This window comes from Polyodon spathula, chromosome 37, assembly GCF_017654505.1.
Source record: "Polyodon spathula isolate WHYD16114869_AA chromosome 37, ASM1765450v1, whole genome shotgun sequence".
NCBI lineage: Eukaryota > Metazoa > Chordata > Actinopteri > Acipenseriformes > Polyodontidae > Polyodon > Polyodon spathula.
The window spans coordinates 560,574-580,668 of NC_054570.1; the positions used below are offsets into that span (position 1 = coordinate 560,574).

The 20,095-nt window shown below is 36.4% G+C and overlaps 1 protein-coding gene across 4 annotated transcripts; it reads right to left on the reverse strand.

Moving 5' to 3' along the window:
* Positions 1-5,872: 5,872 nt before the first annotated feature.
* On the reverse strand, positions 5,873-19,625 carry LOC121304391 (guanylate-binding protein 2-like). Of its 4 annotated transcripts, none has more exons than XM_041235496.1 (9): positions 18,932-19,625; positions 17,221-17,287; positions 12,910-13,329; positions 10,379-10,621; positions 10,069-10,205; positions 9,124-9,416; positions 8,530-8,722; positions 7,932-8,011; positions 5,873-7,467 (listed from the first exon to the last, which is right to left on the reverse strand). In XM_041235496.1, the coding sequence occupies exons 3-9, from the start codon at positions 13,314-13,316 to the stop codon at positions 6,577-6,579; spliced, it is 2,244 nt and encodes a 747-aa protein (XP_041091430.1). In that variant the 5' UTR covers positions 13,317-13,329; positions 17,221-17,287; positions 18,932-19,625; the 3' UTR covers positions 5,873-6,576. The 4 variants fall into 4 exon arrangements, with proteins under 4 accessions (XP_041091430.1, XP_041091429.1, XP_041091432.1 ...); XM_041235495.1 differs by having other exon boundaries at positions 12,910-13,332; XM_041235498.1 differs by lacking the exon at positions 18,932-19,625 and having other exon boundaries at positions 17,221-17,394.
* Between the last annotated feature and the right edge of the window lie 470 nt (positions 19,626-20,095).

The window sequence follows — 20,095 nt, forward strand, 5'->3', positions numbered from 1 at the left end:
TAAAGACAATTTGAATTTCTTTTGGCGGATTTTACTGACATGAAAGTCAGTTTTCAAGCTCTGAATACAAGTGCTGCAAAGGCGCTTTGATTTTTAAAAAACTCTTATTTGACTTAAAGCCTGTAATTGTCAAAATGACACACACACACACACACACACACACACATATATTTGAGAAAAATAAAATGTATAAATGCGTAGATATTGATATACAAAATACATTTGATAATATATTATAAATATATTTAAGCAACGTATAATGCTTAAGAAAGTATATTATAAATACATTTCAGGTATAAAAAAAAAGGACATAATTCCATATAATAAAAAATATATATTTATTTTCCGTTTGAGTAATTTAAAGCAGAAGATGCAGAAAATGATTTGTATTGTAGGCCAAATTGTTGATATGTTGTCTTTGAATTCTTAATATTACTGCAAAATAAGCTTTATTTTCTTATATTTTTAAAATCTTTCTTAGATAATTTGTAGATATTGCTTAAGGTGAAAAACCGTACTTGTTTACTTACTTTTTACCCTCATTTTAAGGCTGGTGATTGTTTTTCAAAATTAGCGTATTTGTTTTTATTTTTCAAAATCTTATTTAGAGAATTGTAACATATGTGCATTATGTGTGTGTGTGTGTGTGTGTGTGTGTGTGTGTGTGTGTGTGTGTGTGTGTGTATATATATATAACTAGAAAGGAAGGGGGGAGAAATCAACAAAAAAACAGAAGGGAGACCGCATCAAAACAAGAACAACAACTCAGGTAAGACAACCATTAAATGTATTTATCTAAATGCTAGAAGTATCAGAAACAAAATTCTAGAACTTGAAGCTACTGCACTAACAGGTAACTATGATGTGATAGGTGTTACAGAAACTTGGTTGTCTGAGAGTGATGGGGACGAATATAATATTTGTGGGTATACACTGTATAGGAAAGACAGGCAGGACAGAAGAGGAGGAGGGGTAGCGCTATACATAAGAAACAGTCTTGAAGCCCAGGTGTTAAACCTGGACAAAGAAAATAAAACCGAATCAATATGGGTCAGAATAACAGACAAAAATTCAAAAGGCATAATAATAGGAGCATGCTATAGACCGCCAGATTCAGACGGTGAGCACAATAATCTGTTATACAATGACATTAGAAATGTGTGTAGCAAAGGAGAAGCCATACTAATGGGGGATTTCAACTTCCCCCAAATAAAATGGGAAAACCCGGTGGGTAGCGCGAAGGATGAAATAGAAATGGTGGAAATGACAAATGACTGCTTCCTAACACAATTTGTGAAGGCACCCACTAGAGGGGAGGCATGCCTTGATTTAGTCTTTTCAAATAACGAAGATAGAATAACTAAAACAGAGGTCAGAGAACCACTGGCAAACTCAGACCATAACATGGTCTCATTTGAAGTGTTTTTTAAATCCCCAAAAGTAATGACTAAAGCTAAGGTTTACAATTTTAGAAAAGCAAACTATGAAGGCATGAAACAGAGACTAACAGAAGTAGATTGGAGTAAAATAGAGAAAACACCCACAGAAGAAGGATGGTTGTTCTTCAAAAATGTAGTACTAGAGGCGCAAAACAATTACATCCCTAAAGTAGACAAATCTAAATGTAAAACTAAATTGCCAAAATGGTTTAATAGATCAATTAAAAAAAAATATTCAGCGAAAAAAGGCACTTTATAGAGCATTAAAAAAGGACCAAAAAGAAAGTACGCAGAAAGAGTACACGGAACTGCAAACGCAAGTCAAAAAGGAAGTTAGAAAGGCCAAGAGAGAAATAGAAATGAACATTGCTAAGGGAGCTAAAACCAATTCCAAAATGTTTTTCCAATATTACAACAGCAAGAGAACATTCAAAGAGGAGATTAAATGTTTAAGAGATACAAATGGCAAAATCGTAGAGGAAGAAAAAAAAATAGCAAATATGTTAAATGATTACTTTTCACAAGTTTTTACAAAGGAAGATACTGACAACATGCCCCACATGTCATCCAGTTCCTATCCAGTTTTAAATAACTTTAGCATAACTGAGGCAGAAGTGTTAAAGGGACTAGGAGCTCTTAAAATAAACAAATCCCCTGGGCCGGATGAGATCCTCCCAGTAGTACTCAAAGAAATGAAAGAAGTAATTTACAAACCGCTAACCAAGATCATGCAGCAGTCTCTTGACACAGGGGTGGTACCGACAGACTGGAAAATTGCAAACGTAATACCGATCCACAAAAAGGGAAACAAAACTGAACCAGGTAACTACAGACCAGTAAGCCTGACTTCTATTATATGCAAACTTATGGAAACTATAATAAGATCCAAAATGGAAAATTACCTATATGGTAACAGGGTACTGGGAGACAGTCAACATGGTTTTAGGAAAGGGAGATCGTGTCTAACTAACTTGCTTGATTTTTTTGAGGATGCAACATCGATAATGGATAATTGCAAAGCATATGACATGGTTTATTTAGATTTCCAGAAAGCTTTTGACAAAGTCCCGCACAAAAGATTAATTCTCAAACTGAACGCAGTTGGGATTCAAGGAAACACATGTACATGGATTAGGGAGTGGTTAACATGTAGAAAACAGAAAGTACTGATTAGAGGAAAAACCTCAGAATGGAGTGTGGTAACCAGCGGTGTACCACAGGGATCAGTATTAGGTCCTCTGCTATTCCTAATCTACATTAATGATTTAGATTCTGGTATAGTAAGCAAACTTGTTAAATTTGCAGACGACACAAAAGTAGGAGGAGTGGCAAACATTGTTGCAGCAGCAAAGGTCATTCAAAATGATCTAGACAAGATTCAGAACTGGGCAGACACATGGCAAATGACATTTAATAGAGAAAAGTGTAAGGTACTGCACGCAGGAAATAAAAATGTACATTATAAATATCATATGGGAGATATTGAAATTGGAGAAGGAATCTATGAAAAAGACCTAGGAGTTTTTGTTGACTCAGAAATGTCTTCATCTAGGCAATGTGGGGAAGCTATAAAAAAGGCTAACAAGATGCTCGGATACATTATGAAAAGTGTTGAATTTAAATCAAGGGAAGTAATGTTAAAACTGTACAATGCACTTGTAAGACCTCATCTTGAATATTGTGTGCAGTTCTGGTCACCTCGCTATAAAAAAGATATTGCTGCTCTAGAAAGAGTGCAAAGAAGAGCGACCAGAATTATTCCGGGCTTAAAAGGCATGTCATATGCAGACAGGCTAAAAGAATTGAATCTGTTCAGTCTTGAACAAAGAAGACTACGTGGCGACCTAATTCAAGCATTCAAAATTCTAAAAGGTATTGACAGTGTCGACCCAAGGGACTTTTTCAACCTGAAAAAAGAAACAAGGACCAGGGGTCACAAATGGAGTTTAGAAAAAGGGGCATTCAGAACAGAAAATAGGAGACACTTTTTTACACAGAGAATTGTGAGGGTCTGGAATCAACTCCCCAGTAATGTTGTTGAAGCTGACACCCTGGGATCCTTCAAGAAGCTGCTGATGAGATTTTGGGATCAATAAGCTACTAACAACCAAACGAGCAAGATGGGCCGAATGGCCTCCTCTCGTTTGTAAACTTTCTTATGTTCTTATATATATATATATATATATATATATATATATACAGTGCCTTGCAAATGTATTCAGACCCCTGACCAATTCTCTCATATTACTGAATTACAAATGAAATTTCGTTCTGTTCGATATATAACAGGGGTTGAATACTTATGCGAGCAAGATATTTCAGTTTTTTATTTTTCTTAAAAATATTTCCCAACCTAAAACCAATGTCACCTTACAATAATTGATTCGAGATGTCGGGTTCAGTGGCCAAGAGTTGCGTCGCACAGTGAAGAACTTATCTGAAGCAGCTGAGAGGAGCAGCAAATGGCTGTGGTTGAGACGGAAAGATTCTGGCTGGGGATCTCAAGCACAATAGAAAGAAAGCAACGATGATGTACAGGTAAGTAAGCTGGGCTGAGCTGAGTGGGGGATGGAGGGGGGTGATGCTGGGACGCCAAAATCACCGTTGAGCCCTCTTGAGGTGTCGTGGGCTAGTCGACGAAACACGAGGATTGAAGGTGCCCACTTGAAGACTCCAGAGATGTACCCTACTTAGCTCAATCCAGATGGTTGTCATACTGATGTGCTGGGGAGACCACACTGGGTTGATCCCCGGAGCCAGCATCGCAGCCGTTGTGTGTGCTGATGCGCTGGGGAGGCAAAATGAGCTGATCCCTGGAGCCAGCATTACACTTCAGCCATCAACACCAGGCAGAAGGATATCGACATCATCAGATGGAGAGCAACGCAAATGGATGGAGATGCAGATGGATCACATTAGTTTACTGCAAAGCTACGTCTTAGTCGATGCTTATCTTGGCGAGAGCCAAGTTCAAATCAACATGAAGTTTAACATCTACTCTCATGTAATGGAAATCCTGTTATATGATGTACGTTCATGTGTTCATTTTCTCTACTCGCATGATCTATACTATTTGTTAATGATGTTATTGGCAGCTAATTTCCTTGTTTGTCTTTTCTGCTATATATATATATATATATATATATATATATATATATATATACACATGCTGTGTTGGAGAGAGGAGAGTGCATTGTAATCTGCTGAGATTAAGTGAGAATATTGATTCTGTTTGTTTTGCGGGTCGTATAGAAACTGAATTGTTTGTTTTGAGACAACCTTAAATGCTATTTTGCACAAGAAACAATTTGAAAGTTGTCTTGCTGCTGTTTGTGTTTCTTTATTGATATTCAGGTTAACCCATTAATGGCAGGGCGGCCAACCACTTGGTGTGTGATCGGCGTAATTGTTGTTTGAAGTTCGCTGCTGCTGTCCTTGCGGTTCTTCACTCTCGGTCCCTCTATCTACTTATCAATCAATTGTGAATTTGTGCTGTACTTTATTTTAAATTGTGTTTTTAGCTATCTTGCCTATTTATTATTTGATCTAAAGCTTTTATTAAACATTGTATACCCTTTTAACTATAGAATAAACGTAATTTAGGAAATTGCAAGTTTAAACCTAATTGCTAATACAGCTGTGACTGAAATAAAACCAAGGTTTACCTGTATTTTCTTAAAACCTGTCTTGAGCTTTCATTGAAAGGATATTGTGATAACTTACCCGGTGTGTGTATAATACATATAGATAACTTGTTTGCCTGGGTTATAATCTTTCCCAGGTTTCTAGTTGCTACTGCCCTTGCCTTATTGGTTAGGTGTTACATAATTATCTTGCCCCATTGGCAGATAATGTTTCTCATATTAAGTTGAGAAATACTAGGTTTTAGGGCGTTGTTTTATGTCAGCCAAATGCTTGACGTGATGTAGCGTGTGGAGGCGGCAGGGCCTGGATGATAATGTGTATCTGTTTCTTACAGAGGCCGCCACCACCCTCTTGCTCTGAATAAGATTATTCACAAAAAATTAAAAATCCATTAACAGCACCAAATAAAAAGTAAACGCGTTGCGATCAAACGCTGCAGCCTCGTCCCAAGAATCAGGGCAAGCTTCCCATTATTTTATTGATATCAGACATAATTGCAAGCAAACAATGAATATTATGCAAAAATAATAATAATGTCATACCATGCTCTTTCTAAATATTAAAATAAATTGATAAGAGAAAAACAAATAGCTTATTGATTAACAAAAATAATGCAGACATCTGATAAGGCTGAATAACATAGTTTCGGTAACATATATTTGCTTTACCTTCCAATACATTATATATCATTGAGAAACTGTTTTCTATAAAGCTGACACAATTCTATGTTTATGATAATTTGCTAGTAGCTCTGTATTGGCTTACAAAAGAAAGCAATTGAAGCTTGATTTTGTTTTTAGAGAATTTAATATTAAAACCACCATGAATTGTTAATGACAACAAAATACACCATGAAACTCTTTATTCTTAAAATGAAGAAATGTTTTGGAATAAAAACAAAAAATAAAATGCAGTTACTCTTTGTTAAAATCCTAACACTATCTCTACCCTTAAGTTTCACAGAAACTTAGCCCAGAAGATAATCAAAAACATCAATATATACAAATCAATCCATGATTTAAAATAATAAATGTAGTTAATAAAATATAAAAATGCGTCAACAAATTAAAGCAAAGTCAGAAGTACTGCAGTGCATATTGAATATGATCAAGATGTATTATGCATTAAAAATTAAAAAAAAAACATTTCAAAGTAAACATAATCCTGTACAAAGCACACAGGATAATGTAGCATCCTATCCCAATGCCTCTTGAAAAGACCTAATGTATAGAGCAAGGGGAAATATATGAAATATGTTGGCAGGTGAAGCCTATACTTAATTGTGTGTTATTTCAACTCTGAATGAATCCAGACAGCCCAAGTTTATGAGGTTAATTTCAGGGAGATCTTCATGGGGACCCAGCACTACTGAGTCTAAGAAACTTTCTGTTCGTTACCTCTATAGTAACAAAAAATTATATATATACACCTCAGTAGACAATCCCAAATGCTGAGTAGGCTACTTTTTTATTTTAATCAATTCAGAAGTGACTTATCTAGAGCTCATCTTCAGATCAGAGTGGTTTTTTTTAGTTTTTTTTTTTTGGCAAAGAGAGAGTTGGGTTGTCTGAATCATTAGAGATGTTTCATCATATGACTTTTTTGTATTTTTTTTGGCAAAAAGAGAGAGTTGGGTTGTCTGAATCATTAGAGATGTTTCATCATATGATTTTTTTGTATTTTTCATTTGTGCGATACAGCCCTCTACTTTTGTTAGTTCTTCTTCTATACTTTGAGCCAGATCACGGATCTCTTTTGCTCTTTCAGTTTTACATCCCTCATGGATTTTAATAGACTTCTTAATAATAGCAAATGAATCCAGCACTATCACAAGTGCAGCCAACACTATACCTGCTACTCTGGCAACGTTAGCAGCTACTCTAGCGCCTACAGCTACAATGTCATCAAGCACTCCTACAAAATTACCTATGGCAAAGATCCTGTATACATGATTCATCCAGTTAATATCACCTACTTCCTTCTCCTCTGAAAGTTGGCCACATACATATTCCAAGAGTTCTGCAATCTCTTTTAAGTCCTGCACAATTTTTTCATGTGCAGCCTTAACATCATTGTTCAAATCTTTATTTTTAACAAACCTGCATATGTCTGCGGTGACAGTGGTAACACCCCCAGCCACACCAACCCCAACCCCTACACCAGTTAGTATAGCAGAGGCTCCAAATGTAAAGGGAAGCAGTGCCAGCCCTGTTATGGTTAGAATACTTCCAGCTACAGCAGTAGAACTTCCAGCTACATTTGCTATGGTGGAGTCCTTTTGAAGTTTATCCATGATGTCTGCAGTCTTCTTAAGCTCTGCTACAAAAAGTTGTATTCTTCCCTTCCTTTCTGCATACTGTTGTTCAATGAAACTAATTGTTGCCTGAAAAAATGTAATGTTAGAATGTAAAGAAATGTTAACAGAAAGTACGATACCATCAATCATTATTATAATAAATAGCAAACTCAAATATCGTTCTCCTCCACTGTCTAGATGGCAGTATTTGGGTTGCTGGTTAAATTTATTAAGATCAGCAGGTACATCCTAATCCTGCATCATCTCTAGTTAGCAGCCAGAGCATGGCTCTTTTAAAGCTGTATGGTCAGCTGCAAGATCTGTGCAGCCACCTTGCTTCAGCTGCCTGTGACATCATGCGGTTGGCCGTGACGAAACTGCACAGAACTGCACACAATCTGAGTCATCTGCATATCTGACTGGGTTACATCCTGAAGTGGATTAGGGTCTATGGTAGTCTATTAAAAACATATTTGCACTCCATCTATTAAACAGTCAAGAGTCCTAAAACTGTTGACTGTTTAAATGTCACCGAGTGACTTAGTACTTACCTTATAAGCAATTGTCAGTAAATCCACTAATTCAGTCTTATAGAGTTCAGAGAATACTGCTTGTTTTGCCGGTCCCATACCTGCAATGACAGACATTTTAGGTCTCTAATCTCGGTGATTATCCAAAACCTGATTGGTTATCTGGGCTTGAGGTCCTACAATGAACAGACAATCATTTTAAGTATTGCAAGTCCTCCCTATTGTAACTTACGAGCATCTAATTCAAAATGAAAACAGTGCAAGTACCATTCTGAACATTTTAAAAATAACTGAATCATTATGGTCAAAATATCTGACAGGGAGAGTGGTGAGAAACAACGCTCAATCAATCAATAATGTTGATTATTTTCTTTTTGCTACAATTATTATTTTTTATATTAATTCCAGTCTACTTTGTCCTTGACTTACTGAAGAATACTATTAAAAAATAGGCTCTCCTGATCTCTGCATGTCAGACACACTCGGCTAAAGCCTTGTAGCCCTTAATTGAAGTCACTTGCAGAGAGGTCTTCTGCAATGTTAACTTTCACGGCCGGTACCACTGTCTTATTAACAATAATAAGATAGCTACTGTTTATTTCAATGGAATGTTTCTAACCTGAAAGCTGATTATATCCATCTATCAGCTTGTTGATCTGCCTCCTCATTTTTTCAAATGCCTCTATGCCAGTATAGTCCGTGACAGGTCCAATGTGTTTTTTCTTGAGAATGGCAAACTCTTTCCCGCACTTCAGTTCAGATTTTTCATAATTTATCTTCAAGAGCACCTCCCTATTGTTTTCAATTTGTACCTAAGATAAAACCAACAGTTTAAATATATAAACGGTATACTGAAGCTATCCAAAATGGATGTCTAACTTTCACAAACTTGTTCCATGGCTACCATTAATCATGTTTAACAGTTAAAACTTCATTTGAAGGAATAGGCCATCCTTTCGTCAAAACCCAGATGTAAGCTTTTTTTATCCCAACTCCACTTTCCAAAAGCTGGAGAGGTAAGGTAAAATGTTATTATCATTGAATATCCTTAAACATTTACAATAGATGATACAACCTAAAATTGCAAGTTCCAAAAAAAAAGGTGAATTCAATCCTATACAGTACTGATGGTATATTGTAGCTACAAGGTTGCAAGCAGAGTTATGTTTGCGTTTTACATACTTTTTTTTTCTATAATAATTTGTTAACGTACCGAAAATGCACATTTTTTATCCTGAGTTTTCTGCACGTCAATGCAAAAACTGGTGTATTTTTCATATGCCGTCATTGCACGTTGCTGGGCCTCAGAATGGGCTTCTGTCAGTTGTTTAGTTTCCATGGGTAGCTGATCGATGACTGCCTGCATGTAACTCTGAAACTCCTCCCAGGCTTCCCTGAATGCACGGTTTAGTTGGGTTTCAGTCATATCTTTGGCAGCCTCGCGTAGACACACACTTTCATTATTATTCAGTTTTCGGACATAGGACCGTGCCAGGTCTACAATCCCTTCACAGAAAAATATATTTTTGGCATTAGTGTCTGCAATCCATAAAACTGTGTACAGTAGGTTATTCACTGATGCTTGCAGGAAAAGTTTGTGCTATTGTTTAATCCAATGCAATGGATCTAGTTTTAACTTGATCAAATTACACCTGTGTCTAAACACAAAAATAATGTCTACTTACTGATAATAGTAGTTTATATATACTGTATACAGAATAATGTATGGGTCAGAAAGAATATATTATCACACAATTATATATTTGGAGTTGGTCTTGTGGAGTAATGCACACGTGGCACAATCACAAGTGCATTAGCAGGTCCAAACCGGCAAGAGACATCTATTATTACTTTTTCCTGTTGAATGTTTCTGAGGAAAAGTTGAAAAACATAATTCTCTAGTTGATTTACCTATAAATATCAAAACAAAATGTTTGTAACACAAATAATGTGCTGGTTTTACAAGCTACACGGAGTGTTATAACACATCAACAAACTAGTTGTTAACAGTAAATACATTAGTTACAGTTAATACATTGATTAAGGGACCAGTAAAATAGAGAGACATTAAAAATATGTAAATCACATTTTTTTCTCTATGTTCTTCAAGAGCAAAACAGCATGACACCCAATGGAGACTTTTTCAAAAAATGTTTACCTCCAGGTGTGCAGTGTGTCTTTTCCTTGCTAACTGTCTTTGGAGTGGAGCGTTTATCACGAACACGGGTAATAAACTCAGACAGAGCAGTCTGGAATTTTGTATCTAAGTCTTCAGGCTTCAATTCTTTCAGGGATCTAAAATATATTGTTAGTTAAACATTTTTCTAATGCAAAGACCAGACCAGACATTTGGGTGCAGCATGTTTCTAGATATGAGTTTTATAAGAAAACAGATTTATTACCTAAAGAAAAACGCTCTTATGCTGGATCTGTAAGAGGATTTAAATTGAGAATTGAAATAACCCTACCTCATTGGTGCTGGTAAAAGCTGCATTTCCATATTAGAAAAAGCTGCCTTAATATTTTCTTTCATACATGTATCCATGGAATTCAGCACATATTGCAGAAATTCCTCTTCTCCACAATCTTCAAACTGGCAATCTCGAATCACGAAATAGAAATGGTTTGGAAGATAATCTTGGAGAGAACCACTACTGCCTTCCTGGCTCTTGTCTAGCGTTAGTATTTCTCTCACTGCCTGTAAAAGTTCACTGGGATTGAAGTCAAGGGAAGTGGTTTTCAATGAGAGGATGGAGGATGAAATGAGAGGTAGTTCCATTGTCTGAGATATATGACTTAATGAACAGCTACTTTTTGTCTTTTGGGAACACTGGTCATAATTTATAGCTGTGCATTTTTGTTAGTGATCCTATATTTATTAAAGTCTAAACTTTTCTAATCGACAAGTCAATGTTAGATGAGGGTGGGACATTTTTGTGGGGGAAAAGGTATTGGTTCAGGATCCACCCCCGGAGCCAGTGCCTTTAAGAACTGAAGGGGGGTCAATTAAGGGTGTGACTATAAAAAGGGAAGCAGCCAGCAGTGAAAGGGAGGAGGTTGGGCCAGGAAGCAAGACGCAAGATGCAAGAAGCAGCAAGAGACCAGAGAAGCATGGAAGAGCAGAGGTGTAAAGTAATTTTATGCGCTGCACAGTCTTTTTATGTTTTACAGCTCCTCCGTTTGTGTGCCTCTGATGACCAGGGGGGAGATGACAGCCCTCAGGAGAGCTGCAGGGGATGTAGGAGCGGTGTGTTGCACCTCAAGGCTGGGCTATAAGCCCCATAAAATGTAAATGCTCATGTTCACTGGAAAAGCATATTTGTGTTTGACTGGGGCTGTAGCCAAAATGAGGTGCAATGATTTATGAAAGCTGACCATGTATGGAACCTGCAGCAAGGGCCATGCTTTTCGTCTCTGTTCCAGAGGGAGCAGGACCAGCCAAGGACAGCGGTGACAACAGGAAGTAGAGCCATTTGGAAGTGGATAAGTGGACCAGTGGAGTAAAAGCAAGCCAGCCAGGAGACAGAGCTGGGAAAAGGACTCAGGGTGGGTGGAGCCTTTCACACCATTCAATAAGAGCCAACATAAGTTGCGTAACACCATGGCAGAGCACAATAGCTTTTGTAGGGAATTGCTGCAGTGAGGAGCATTTTCAAAATTGAGGAGAAAATTGTAGGTAAAATAATTGGTCATTCTAAATTAATAATAATAATAATAATAATAATAATAATAATAATAATAATAATAATAATAATAATAATAATAACTAGAACTGCTAGGCAGTTTCACGGCTTCCAAGGTCAGTACCAGTTTGAAATTTTGGCAAGCTGTAGCATTGCAGCACAAGTGTCAGCAACAGATTAGTTTTATGGAGCAGTTTCCATTCAAAATACTGCATTAGTTCATTATCTCATGATGCTTTATAACTTTAAACACCACTATGAAAGGTGCTATATAAAGATTATTATTACTACTATTATTTAACCTTAAGAGGTCAAAGGTCATGATCAAGGCATTTTTTGAAGACAGCATATATGGGTTCCTATCTGTGTTCTACAGTAACCATTAACCTATATGCACTCTGTAAAGAGTTACAATGTAGTTTTACAATTTAACTTAAGGAAAGGTCAAAGGTTGCAGGCAAGGTCATTTTTGGATAGAGCACATACGGTTTCCTATATGTGTTCCATAGTAACCACTAACCTATCTGCACTTTGTAGGAGTTGCAAGCTAGTTTTACATTTGACAATTTGACAAAGACGTTAAAAGGTTTTTAAAGAAATGCGTCAGGTGGCCGTATTGATTTATGCACAAAACACCATTTTTTAAAAAGTCAATTGTGTTGACACAGGGATGATGCGTGTTAACTTTAGAGTTCATCAAATAAACCATTTTTCAACTGAAGTGGTTTTAAATTTAAGAAGAAAATGTAGGTTTGGTGGCCATCTTGTTTTACGAAAGAACATAATTTTTGCCTTATTTGAATTCCATTGTCTGCAGGATGATGCCTACCAAGTTAAGAGTTATTTGGTTAAACGGTTTTCAAACAGAAGCAGTTTGATGTTTGGGGCACGTTTTGGCAAATTTGATGGCAGCTATTTTGATACTAAAATTTATTGCAGCAACTTCTACTTCGCTAACTTGAAGCGGGCTTGGTTGCTGATAACATGTGTGAATTTTCAGATCAATCAGTTCAATGTTTTCCAAGAAGATTGTAAAAGGTTTTTCAAAAAAAATGCATCAAGCCGCCATTTTGGTGGACGCAGGAATACAGTTTTTTTAGTTTGCATCTGAACTGTAATCTACACGAGATGATACTAGCCAAGTTTCATGCTGATTGGTTACATCACATGCGAACAGGAGCAATATAAAGTTTTGGGAGGAAAAACAACAATAATTAATAATAAAACAATATATAAACTTACAACAATGGGCTTCCCAAGCCAGCTTGGAAGCCTAAAATTCTACACCAAGGATTGGAATCAATAGATAAGGATACATGATGTCTGTCGTGTCACTTTTGTTTAAGGATTTCATTGTATTGTAGATCAGACTGCTGGAGAGAAGCGAAGTCAGTAAAAATATCTGTTTATCTTGAAGGACTCCACCTTTAAAGTCATCTGCTCCCTCAGTGTCCAGCAGCAGGAGATTGGTGTCTGGACGGGAAGGATGAGGTCTTGCCCACACCCAGATCCCTTTGGTACATGCTTTATAGTCGTGTTCAACCTTAAATCCATTCCCATCCCCAAAGAAGCGAGACAAGAGGTACGACTTTCCAGTTCTGCTCTTACCAACAATAGATATTACCTCAGCCACACCCATCAGTGTTGATAGGTACTTTGCAACTTCTTCATTGATGACAAGTCTGTCGCTTGTGAATTTGACAAGCTGCTGTGGGGCATCCATTTTTTCCTGGTTTCTGCTAAAACAAGTAATACAGAATTAAGTTGAATACATTTTCTCTTCACTGTCTATAGTGAGGCATATTTATGAATTGTGTTTTATGTCTAGGGCTGGGATATTCAATTATTTTATGCAAAGATCCAAAATTCTGAATTTCAACAAGGTAAAGGTCCAGAGCACATTGTAACTCTGACTCATATCCCCATACCCACCCACAAACACATAACTACACAAATATCATTATTACACATGTTGTTGGTTTTAAAGTGTGTCACTTGGTTTAAGGAGTTTTTTTGCTTTTTAGTAATCTTTTTCAAGTTATTTCTCTGCCAAAACTATTGAATTGTAGCCTTCTGTATTCTTATAAGTTTCTGGTTCGCAGAGCCAAACTGCGTTTCAACCAGGGGTGAAATTCTGCTGGTGCTCACTGGAACTCTGCACCTGGATTTACTTCATCTGCTTTTCATCCGACGCAGATGCATTCCATCCACTCGCACAGTCCACTAGCGCACAATTTCTCAAATGCGCTTTCATTCAGCACAGTTCATGCTGCTTGCGTTCTGTTGCCTCATACTGATTCTGTTTGTTAGCTGTTATTGGCCACCATTAACGTCAGTATAATCACTACATGTTGATTGGCCGAGCTTTCATTCTGATCAGATTTCATTTTGGCATGAATCACAAATCTCTGCCTATTTCGCTTTCTGTCAGTGCTCATTCGTTGATCAACGAGAGAAAGACTTTAGCAGTGCAACGTGAAAACAACGATGTAGAGTAATTATCATTATTATGATGGAATCTTTTTTTTTCTTCAATGCGGTGGAAAAACTATCTGAAATGTTATAAACAAACATTGCTGCACATTAATTTGAAGGTAAAAATCCATGTCATTTTTCGCCGTAAATTACACAGCTGATAAATATTCAAAATAATTATCACAACGCGTTTTGCCACATAAGAAAATTTCTCACAAATTCTGACAAAATGGGATGTGATGTGTGGGACAGTAGGGATATATATATATATATATATATATATATATATATATATATATATATATATATATATATATATATATATATATACAGGATCAACAAACAGCTGCTTCAGATTTGGTAAGCGACTCAGAATCGGGATACAGATATAGGTGTGCTTCACGCTTTTCAAACACTGGCCCAACTTGCAGGGTAAACGTTAAGCAAAGCGACCAATGTTTTGTTTTGATGTGATCCTAGTATTTTCTGTTATGTGGACTGTAATAAACGAAAAAAAAAAACTAAACGGTGAAGTGTTTCTTCTTTGTACAATGCCCCCTTCGGAGAATACTATGGTGATTAAAATGGCCAAGTCAAGTACACCTTTAGTATTAATAGTGCCTCTTAAATAAATTTGAGGGGTATTTCAGCCCCTATTGTGCATTGTTTGACACCATTCTTTTTCATATCAGTTTTGTTTATACTATTTTTTATAACACAATCCCTGTTTTAGGGTATCTTGGAACAAAACCCTCTACAGCAGTTGTTGCATAGTGTAATATTCCTTAATGCTTCTCATTTAAGGTTTAACTTAAGTGTTATACAGTACATGACAGTGAGGCATGCAGAGCATACAAACCTTTCAGTATTTTCAGCTTTCTTGTTTCTGGTAAATTGGTTATAATTGATCAGTTGCTTAAGGCTTATTTTGTGTTTATAAATGCAACTTGTACTAATATCTATACATTTAAAAAGTATTCATTCATTGGCATTCAAACCGATATTTGCATTTACCGATAATATTTTTTTTTTTCACCTTGAAAAATATATTTAACAAAAATGGGCTTTGTAATACCGGTACTCATTTATCTTTCTTTGTCTGTGAAGCTCGGTTTCTAAATTTAACTTAATTGTTTATTTACATATTATTATTATTATTATTGTTATTATTATTATTGTTATTGTTATTATTATTAGCCCTAGAGATGCAAAACCGAGACAGCAGCCAACGCACGCAATGTCACTTCATTTTAGCTTCTAATACTGTTGTACACTGTGCGTGCCATTTACTATCACAGTGACACCTACTGTGCCCTCACGTACCACACTCTCACAAAAACTATGTTGTCTCAAGTTCACAGCATTTCCAACGTGAATGCAAGTAAAAACACAGATTGGCATATAACTGGCGATACAAAATGTTCTAGCTGCCCGGATTCGGACCGCGGTCAGCCTATTGACGACCCCTGCTCTAGGGTTTCATTGGTTCACCGCAGATACACATACTTAAAGTAAAAATTTTCAAAGTTCTTCAAGTGGGATCAAAGGTTCTTAAGTGGTTCTGAAAATATTTTTACGTAATTAGTGAGATATGGATCAATTTAGTAAAACACCGTGGCTTCCCCTAAATGCTTGATATTGCCGGTTAAACAGACAAATGAGTTACATTTAAAAAAAAAAAAAAAGAAAAGTCGATACAAACAATACTTTTAGAAACATCTTAAACGTCAAATATCATTAAAAGCATTTAAACAATATTATTATCCTAGCTTATGCACCGTGAATTGAATAAATCGTACAGTTACCTACCTTTGTGACTTGGAAGGTTGTGCAAGTGTCTCTTTTTTAAAGAAATAAAGCAGTCTTATGAAGAATAATAATCTTTCACATGTTGCTTTATTATACTCGGTCAAACGGCGAAATTAGTCGATCGAAAACATGCAAATAAGAATGAATCAAATAAATAAACACATGTTGACATTTCAGACACATATCTTCACCCTTTTTCACTGTTAAAGAACCATATACTTTTTAACCCATCCTCAACACAACTGATTTAGGAGAAAAAGTAAGCCTTTCATTTTTGGTTCTTTCCGTCCCCTTCCAATGAAATTAAAAAGTGCCAGGTGGGAGCCGTCCCAACCCATAACACACCACAAACAGCAATTGAAAACGAAGTTAATTTTTTAATTATAATCGATATTTGCGCAACACACGAATATTTCACCCAATGAAAGATGTTATGCTAAGGGGTCATTTAAACCATGTCTCGTTGATTTGCGAGTTAGCAATCTCTGCTTCTGAACACGGAAAATAAGAATACATATTCACTTTACATTGTACACTAGGTTCCGTTATATAATGGTACATAGCTCCTAAATTTAAAAAAAAAAAAAAAAAAAATCGCAAATAACTGTTATTCCACCCAGTGAAAGATATTATGCTCAGGAACAATTTAAGCCATGTCTCGTTGATTTGCAAGTTAGAAATCTCTAGTTATGAACACAGAAACTATGCATTCATATTCCCTTTACAGTGTGCATATAGGCTATGGCACATTATGGTTCATAGCTCCTACATAAGAACTCGCAAAAGAATGCTATTTCACGCGTACATGTTGCATTGTTATCAGTCTCGTATATATATAGACAGTATATACACATACTTTTGGTATCGCTTCCCCCGATTAAAGAATTGCAGCTGCCAGGGCGTTCCTCCTGTGGTTTATAATGTTAAATTGTGATAAAACTTGCAAGTATCAGGTTAGAGAAACAGAACAGCGAAATAATGTGTAGCATCAAATAACAAAACACGACTAGGGTACTATATGTTTTTAATTTTTATACAAAACAAAAATGAGGATAAGAACAAGAACATCAAGGAAAACGAATTATTTGAAGCACTTGCTTTATTGTTTTCTTTTATTTAACGTGGTTAAAATGGGCAGTTGAAGTAATGGATATTTAAATAACTAGGTGTTGTTATTCACATTTTAAAAACAAACCTTAAAGTAAGAGGTATTGATTGGTAAAAGAAATGCTACTTCTAACATTAAGCTAAATAGTTCTTGAAACCTACAGAGAAATAACAGTTATCGTTTACAAACAAACAAACAAATAAACTAACAAAAATAGAAGGTTTAAATCATGTACCTGCTGGTGGAGGGAGATTCTGTATTCAGTTTTGAAACTCTAGAGTTGCCACCACCCAATATTTATACTAGAACAAGAAAAAGAAAGTGAAAACGCACCAATGTCACTATCACAAAGAGATAGAAAAACTGATGTGCTGTGTTTATTCAATAAATTTGGCACGCTACCAATACCCTTGACGAAGGTCAGCTGTAGAGTAGTGAAGTGAGTGTATATATATATATATATATATATATATATATATATATATATATATATATATATATATATATATATAAAGCTATTATCAGCAACTGACAGATAAAGGTCCTGATCGTTGTCTGTACTTTTAGTCGTCCTGGATTTTGTTGGCTATTGTGACACCAGCATAGAATAAAATACAGTGCATAATATGTATAAGATAAACAAAAACGTTATTGCTATATCTTGATCTATATAAAACAACACTAATTTATATTGTGTGCGTGACGGGGCAACCCCCTGTATTTTGGGTTATTTTGTATAGCGTGGGTTGTGTAACACGGGTGATTTAAATTGTATGTTGTTATGTGGGCACGGGGGAGTCACAAGTAGTTGTTTGTGTTCCGTGTGTGTTTATACTGTGTTTATTATTTCAGGACAGAGTGAGTGTTTTGTTGCAAGTGTTGAAATACAATTGATTTGTGAACAGCAATGCAGTGGTGTCGACAGCTCCGGGAACCTGTTAGCCGTCTAGTAATGACAAACGTGTACAATTATACTGGCAAACAAACAAACACGAAACACTCATGGTAACTGTACGGACCTTCAGCGGTTCTCTCGCAACCGTAACAAAGGAGCACTGTGCTCGCCCACATTCCCTTTTGAACCTTCAGCAATGCCCCCTTGGTTAGCGAGTGCAATCGCTTTTCCTCCAGTCCGCAATTGTCAAATCGCTGCCCATCTGCGGCGATGACTTGGTGTACTGTGGCACTGCCCCCATTCTAGATGGCCGATTTCTATCTTTCCCTGGAATTAATTGCCAGACCATCCAGTCCAATTAACACTGTTCCCTTTACACAGCGCCCTCACAGTTCGGGAGGGAGATTTATAACCACGATTCATTCTTTGTAGGTTCTGTCACACACAAATCTTAATTTTCCCTGTTTCTAAAGATTTAAGCCACATTCTTTGACTCACACGTAATTAGAGAGATTAGACCGTGAGTTTTGAAGCAATATTTTAAATAAATGCTAGAACATATTTAAGAACAAAACACCTGCAACTTGTTCAAAGGAATGCGCATTTGTGCCAGAATATTTGACAATTCCTTCACGATTTCTTTTTGGACAGTATCAATTGTGCAAATTTCCATCAATTCACGTATGACCAGCTTTGTAAATAATGACAAAAGTACAAAATGCTACAAAGCAACTAGGATGGGGTTTAACACTATAATATGAAACAAATCATTAGAAAAATCTGACTTTTTAAATTATTGCTTTGAATTAAACCATGTATTATTTTAACCTGCAAACTAGAATGCAAGTGTCCTCTAGATAAATGACAGTAATTTGTAATAAAGAGTTTTTGTACTGAAAAAAACATAACAGGTACAAGTTACTTTTCCCACTGACTAACAAAAGTTTTAAAACGGATTCTTCTTAATTCCTTGGGATATATGAAAACCCTTTCTAATTATCCCATACAACTCTCTGGAGCTCACGTGAGACTACACATACGCTATGCTTACCTGAAAAAAATCCAGAATGATTGTCCATAAGCACAGTAACCGTTCATAGGATTAGAAGTCTACCTACATACATACTGTGCACAGTACTTGGTTATCCAGTCCATTTATGCTGTTCAATAACATAACAGCACATGTAATAGTTCAGTTGGTGTTGCTGTGCTCAGTATTTGGACCCAGAACAGCATTCTGCACTTGTCAAAGGCAGCCCAAATGTATGAGCCCTTCCTACCCAATAGCAGTCCCTGGTTGAGAGTCTGTCTGCGCGATGTTCAGTAAAAGGGGCCCAGATAATAGGAGACATGAGTGCCTGGGTGTCTGGGAACACCAGGATTGGGGAAGATTGCGATACAATTTCATGTGATACAACAAAGATTTGTGTTGCTGTTGATGAAGTACCATACTGTGTTTTGTATTAAGCATAGAACGTGTTAAATTGAACTTATCTGTCAAGATGTGATGTAGCGTGTGGAGGCGGCAGGGCCTGGATGATAATGTGTATCTGTTTCTTACAGAGGCCGCCACCACCCTCTTGCTCTGAATAAGATTATTCACACATCTTGTATTTCTACCTTTATCCACACTGTTCAGTTGTACACTTTCCCCTGCATTATCTTTCTTCAACCCTTTCTTCCTATTTCTGGTGAATAAACCGAGACCCCGTGTGATGTGTGTTAAAGACGAATAAAAACTCGACAGCCCTGAAAGGGGGGGAGGGGGGGGTGGGTTACATATATATGATACAGTTGAGACAAAATAGGAACTTAACTGTACAGTTCAGCTGTCAATAGTGCTGACATGGTTGTTTGGTAACCAGAGTTAATAGAAGCAGTGCTTTGGACTGCAAAAGAAAAAAACATGTTTAATTTGTGGACATAACAAAGTACATTGATGTGACATATTCTTGTCCACCAGGTGGCACTAGTTTAACAATTCTGCTTAAACATCCATTAACAGCACCAAATAAAAAGTAAACGCATTGTGATCAAACGCTGCAGCCTCAGGGCAAGCTTCCCATTATTTTATTGATATCAGACATAATTGCAAGCAAACAATGAATGTTATGCAAAAATAATAATAATGTCATACCATGCTCTTTCTAAATATTAAAATAAATTGATAAGAGAAAAACAAATAGCTTATTGATTAACAAAAATAATGTAGACA

Coding starts and splice junctions, on each gene's coding strand:
- LOC121304391 (XM_041235496.1), bottom strand. CDS start 13,316: ATGGATGCCCCACAGCAGCTTGTCAAATTCACAAGCGACAGACTTGTC. Junction 9,417..10,068: donor GACACACTGCACACCTGGAG/GTAAACATTTTT, acceptor TTTTCTGTGAAG/GGATTGTAGACCTGGCACGG. Junction 8,723..9,123: donor ATAAAAAATGTGCATTTTCG/GTACGTTAACAA, acceptor GTTTTATCTTAG/GTACAAATTGAAAACAATAG.